General features: G+C 40.1%; 1 protein-coding gene across 1 annotated transcript in view; it reads left to right on the top strand.

Moving 5' to 3' along the window:
* Positions 1-316: 316 nt before the first annotated feature.
* ALDH1A1 (aldehyde dehydrogenase 1 family member A1) overlaps positions 317-6,000 on the top strand; it is a 54,678-nt gene continuing 48,994 nt past the window's right edge. The window contains exon 1 of the mRNA XM_021694448.2: positions 317-422. Within this exon, the coding sequence (XP_021550123.1) occupies positions 357-422 (66 nt within the window). The 5' untranslated portion in view covers positions 317-356. The remainder of the gene's footprint in view (positions 423-6,000) is intronic.

The following is a 6,000-nucleotide window of genomic DNA, read 5'->3' as shown; positions in this document are numbered from 1 at the left end:
AGCCAAAAAATCATAACTGGCCTTAGTGGCCAGACCAGCCGCCCTGCATATCCTTATAGCAGGTTTCGGCTTTGTAAATTAATTCGTCTGCAAATAGTGCCCTGTCTCCAGCTGCAGTTTCAACGCTGGAGCGCTGGTTTCTTAAGGATTTAAGTTTAAAGTCAAGGGCTTCCTGCCCTAGGTGTTACAAATAAGTAGTGTCGTTTTCTTTTCGCTCCGAGTTTGTTCATCCAATCATAGTCCGGTATGCAAATAGACCTTAGCCCGTGCAGATAAAAAGGAACAAATAAAGCCAAGTGCTCTATCAGAACCAAATCGCTGAGCCTTTCACCTGTGTTCCAGAAGCCGAACCAGAAATGTCGTCCTCAGGCATGCCAGACTTACCTGTCCCACTCACCAATTTGACATATAAATATACGAAGGTTAGTACAATTTATCTTTGCTGCTTTGCCTCAGGTTTATAAAAACTACATGTGTTGAAAGCATAAAAGGTCAATGTGAGTAAACTTGTGCAAAGAGCCCTTGGCAAATACAAAAATAAAAGGCTTGCAAAATGCAAGTGCGGGCTTAGTGTCTTGATCAGATAATGATTTCTAAATCGTATCAGGCAACGTTTCATAAGTTTATTTCTTAAAATATGTCTAAGTGAAAGGAATTCTCTTCTGTGTGAAAGGTTCTTGCCCCAGGGTTCAGTGGACTTTACTAAGCAGTTCTATTAACTTCAGCATTGCTCAGCACGTATGATAAGAGAGGCAAATACTTACTAGAAAAACTTACTGGAAAGAGCCAAACAAATAGGAAATGATTTTTTTTTTTCTTTAAAGGAGAAACCGCATGCTGAAGTAACATGGTTTTTCTATATGTTTAGTGTCAAAATCGAAGGACCTACCTCTGACAATTTCTACTGTTCCAAAAACTCCAAATGGACTTGCATTATTTAGCATATTTGGGGCAAAGAAAGCATTCTTATTTCTCTCTTCAGCCAAGTTTGTTGCCATTGGAGCAGATGCATAATTGTTAACTGATAAATATTTAGAGAAACAAGAGCAGGAGCCAGATCCAGACTTAAAAAATCCACAAGCTAGGGAGAACGAGGAAATAGATCCTGTTTGAGTCGTTCAAAAGTATCTCTGAACTTTGTTTCACATTGTTATATGCCTGCTCTCCTGTCAGAGTCTAGAACTCCCAGAAAAAACAAACAAACCAATCTGAACAAAATCACTTAAAATTGGCTTTATGGTACACTGCCGAAAGCAAGGTAAGAAAGGAACCCTTCCAACTCAGGGAGAGCCATTTTGCCTTCCGAATTTGCCAATGAAAAATCAATAGCAACGTAATTTCATGATAAAGTAAAAGCCCCGCTAGTATTTATTTACTCCCTTACTTGTAACCATGGATGGTTTTGAAATCCTAAGGTCGGTTACATTTTCATTTTCATAAGCAAAATGAGGAAATTGCTCAGCTGACTGGTTCTTTTCCTTAGGAAAGTGTCAGCAGAGATCAGATTGTGCCTTTAACATGGTTGATCAGCAGCTATAAGATATAGTAAGGTATTATTTTTATGAGGCTTTATTAAAAAGGAGAACATTTTTTTTTCATTTAATTTTACTCCAAATGAGAACATGAGAAATGTGGTGAGTCCATACCCTCCAATAATTTGCCCTTGGCAAAGGTGTGCCTGAAAAGATGACAAGACTCCAGTCTTCCCAACTTTCTTACTCCAAATTGGTCATTCACAAGAAATTTCAATCTAAAGCAGGCACATTTTAGAATGCATTTTATAAACATCAAAATCATTGGCAATGACTGAAAATTATCTCATTACTCTTACTACAGAGTCTTTTTTTTCTATGAAAATACTTGGGAAGATATTGTGGTAGTCTGAATGTCACATTTTTAAAAATTTGGCTTTGCAGAAGTTTGCAGTCTTCTCCATACGTGTCTCTTGAGGAAGCTCTAAAGTGAAATATTCTTTCTACTAAATTATGCTTCATTTGGTAGCTATAAATTGAGCATGTAAGAAACAGTAATGGGCAAATGAGATGGTCCTTAAAATCTAGCGTGCAAACACAGATCTAGTGATCCTTTAACACAGAGAGATGTTTTTAAGATTGGAATCTGCTGTTCACTTCAAAGCCATTAGATGAGAACACCCCTCTAAGGAAAATGATGGACCTAAGTGTTCAAAAGAAGGCATGATTCAAAGAGCAGCCATTTGCTTTTGCGTTTAAGAACTTTCTGGGTAGAAACACCCAATGCAAGTGAGTGAATTTTGACTGCTCACACATCTTCTCTATAAATCTGTTCTGCTCAGATAGCATTTTATTGTCTGATTTATTGGTTACAGCATTTTCACACTTGGGAGGACAGCAGTTATGTATGTAATTAAATCTAAATGGGTGAGCTTTTTCAAATGCCTTTGCATTTGCTTTTTACTGTGCCCCACTGAAGAATTGTATTGGATTTGCACTTGCAAGAGGGGTTAGAAAAACGACAGTTATTCACAAAGTTTCCTGGTTGCAAACTAAATGAGCAAGGATTTTATAGTGTCTGTGGGATTACCTTCTATGGCCAGCCCCTAAACTCTATTATATTTTTCTCTTACCATGCTAATGTCCTTTGTTATTATCTCTAGAAATATATTGGTCCTTGGGGCAAGGAGGAGGGAAGAGACAAGCAGGGTTGAGTAACAGAAAATTATTACAGCCTTGGTAGAACTACATGCTCTCAAATTTGAGACTGCTTTTCACCCAAAGGAAGTCATTGTTGCCTATCTTTTATGACTTACTCTCTAGTACAGTCTGATTAGGTTTTGTTGTTGTTGGGGTGGATAAAACAGAGCTCAGGGTTAAGAAATAGTTTCTAAAATGATGCAGATGTTTTTAGGATTTAAAAGCTCAATAACATCATTATAAATCCACATAAACTTGGATCCCGTTTCTAACCTCATTTTCTCCCTTTCCAGTTCTAAATGAATCCCACATCTGCCAGATCATCCATTTTATTGAGCCTTTAAATGAAGAGCTCCTTCAACACTTTTGTGATCATTGGGCAAACTACATTACCTTTCTCTGCCTCGGTTTCCTTATGTGTAAAATGGGAACGATAAAGGTCCCAATTTCCTAAGGTGGATGAAAGCATTAAATGAGTTTAATGCATATAGAGCATTTGAAATAGTGCCTGACACATGGGAAGTGATTGATTAACACTGGCTACCCCAGTCCTGTTTCTTTTTCTGAATTCTTTCCAATTTTCCAGAATCCTCTTTTACTCAGTCTTTCCGAGACCTATTTTCTCTCGTGAGTGTTCCTCTCATCTCGTTCTTTTCTTTCCTGCCATTCTTTCTTGCACGGTCGTGCCCCACCTGACAAGGATCTCATTGGTGCAAAGTTCCAAGAGTTTATCCAGGATTTCAGGGATCAAAAATGTTCTCTTAAACGATTCAGTAACTTCATTTTCCGTTCTCCCTTCACAACACTATTTTTTTTTAACCTTAATAAATTAAAAAAAAAAAAAGACAAATAGAAAATTCAAGAAGACAAGCTTTCTCAGACAGGATTAAAACCCCAAAAAGTTTAACTTAACTCCTAAACTTAACTCATTGAACATTAAGATGTTCCTACTAGAAAAGATTTTCATCTGCTAATGACATTTCATAAACTGACAGACACAGTCACATACACACAGGAAATAATTACAGCTAAAATTCATTGTGGTTACTCTATACCAATGACTGCTTAAGTTCTTTGCAATGACTCTATTTACTTCTCAAGATAACCCTATGAGGAGGTTCCTCTTCCTGTTTTGTAGATGAGGAGACTGAGGACTAGAGTGGCTAGGTAACTTGCCTTAAATCATACAGCTAGAAAGTGACAAAACTAGACTTCAAATGGGGGCAGTCTGAGCTCTCACACCAAGTGACTTGTCTAAGATCAACATTGTTACATGGGGACGTGGACTTGCTGGAATTTTATTCTGACTCTCTTTTGTCCATTCCTGATTCCTGGAGGGGACATGACCATGAGGCTTTCCAGCTGCCACTCAGCTGTTCCCAGGCCAACAGGAAGAAGTTGGCTGCCAACTTAGAAAAAGAGGAGAACAATAAGGAAGACTGGAAGCAAACAGACATTCTGGTTTGATTGAAAAGGTGGGGCTTGGGCTGGGAGAGGAGCAATGTAGAGGATTTGGAAAGAGGTGTGCCATTTCTATGGGAACTATGTTTTTTCAGCTCCTATGGAGTAACTTTTGGATGGAGTAAGAGATTCCTAGATTTCTGGTATGGTTGTTTAACACATTGCAGTTAAAGATACCTTTTTGATAGGGAAGAGTGATGAATCATTGCATACTATATGCTAAGCACCATTATCGCCTAGCGATTTTAGATTCTTACAGCAAACAAATTCAGGCCACATGCATTTCCCACTACCCCATTCTCTTCACTCCCATCTCCCGTTTTCCCTTCCATGTAGTTAACAAGTCACTGAATAACCACTCTGTGCTTGGTCTTATGGTAGAAGAAGGCTAATAGGGTTTAGGGAGCTTATGTTCCTGGAGGGTGAAGAAAACAAGTATGTGAATACCTGAATCATAAATTATGGTAAAGGCTAAAGAGAGGGCAAGTGAAAGCTAAGAAATGAGGGGAAGAGCTCTCTTTCCATGAGCTTTTAGGGAAGGTGTCTTTAAGAAAGGGACATTTAAGGGGCACTTGAGGGATGCAGAACACAAAATGACCATGGAGGGCCGAGGCGGGTGGCGGGGGGGGGGGGGGGAATAAAGATCCAGAAGTAATGGCACCTGCAAAGATGTTTGCAGGCAAGAGCCAGCTGCGTTCACAGAACCATCAAAAGGGTTGCCATGACTGTCATGAAGTTGCCCCAGCTGTCGTAAAGTTGCCCCGGCTGTCGTAAAGTTGCCCCGGCTGTCGTAAAGTGAGGGAAGCCGAGAACAGACCAGGTGAGGCTGGAGGTAGAGGCTATGGCTAGACTGCGTGGTGAATTTTGTAGGAGGGAAACCACGCCGAGGGGTGCTTAAAGCAGGGCTTTCATTTGGGAAATGTTTTTAACTCCCTTGTGACTGAAGACATATTTTGTTTGCTTTTGGCTTGGAAGCAGATGGACAAATAGCTGGCTGATTGGGAGGTACAGTGGCTTAACAAGATAAACCGGGCTTTGAGTTCCAGCTCTTCTACTTATTTAATGCTGTGACCTTGGCCAAGCTTCTAATCTCCTTGAGTTTCAGTTCCCCTGTCTGTAAATTGGGAATAATAATAACTACCTTGGAAAGTGGCCTGAGAATTAAGTGAAGTAATTTGTGGAAAACGCCCAGTGCTTATTAGGCGCTTGGTGCAGGCTCTCTTTAACCCTCTCCTGCCCAAGATGACTCCCACAGTTCTCCAATTATTCTACTCCCAATGTATGTGGAATGACTACCTGCAGCGCTTGCCATAGTTTAAAACTGCTTTCATCTATTGATCTCATCTGAGGCTCATAATGAGCCACTGGAAGAGTTAGAACATGTTAGTAGTGTCCCATTTTAAAGCTGAGGAACCTGAGTTCAGAGATGTTAGTTGATTTGCTCCAGGTCACACAGCCCTTAGGAGGCGCATACTAAAAACCGTGGTAGTACTCGAATCCCACTGGATTGTCAGTAACAAGTGATTTCAGACCTATTGCTTCATTTGTACCGTTCATCCCTTACTCCGATTGAGAGTGGAAATTTGGATGATGTGAGAAGAGGTATGATTTGGGCACTAGATCCCCAGACAGGTGGTCCAACAGGAGAGAGATACTCTAGAGTAGCACTTTTTGAATTTGAATACGCACATGAATCAGGGAGGCTTCTTGTTGAAATGCAAATTCTGATTCTTTTGGCCTGAGGTGAGGTATGAGATTCTGCATGTCTAACAGGCTTCCAGATTTTGCTGATGCCACTCCAAGAGTGGTCTGTTGACCAGCAGCAATGGCCAGTAGTTTAGGGTCAACCTCATATTTTTACCTGCAA

This window comes from Neomonachus schauinslandi, chromosome 13 (genome assembly GCF_002201575.2).
Source record: "Neomonachus schauinslandi chromosome 13, ASM220157v2, whole genome shotgun sequence".
NCBI lineage: Eukaryota > Metazoa > Chordata > Mammalia > Carnivora > Phocidae > Neomonachus > Neomonachus schauinslandi.
The sequence above is the reverse complement of the archived record's forward strand: the minus strand, read 5'-3'. Positions and strand labels throughout refer to the sequence as shown.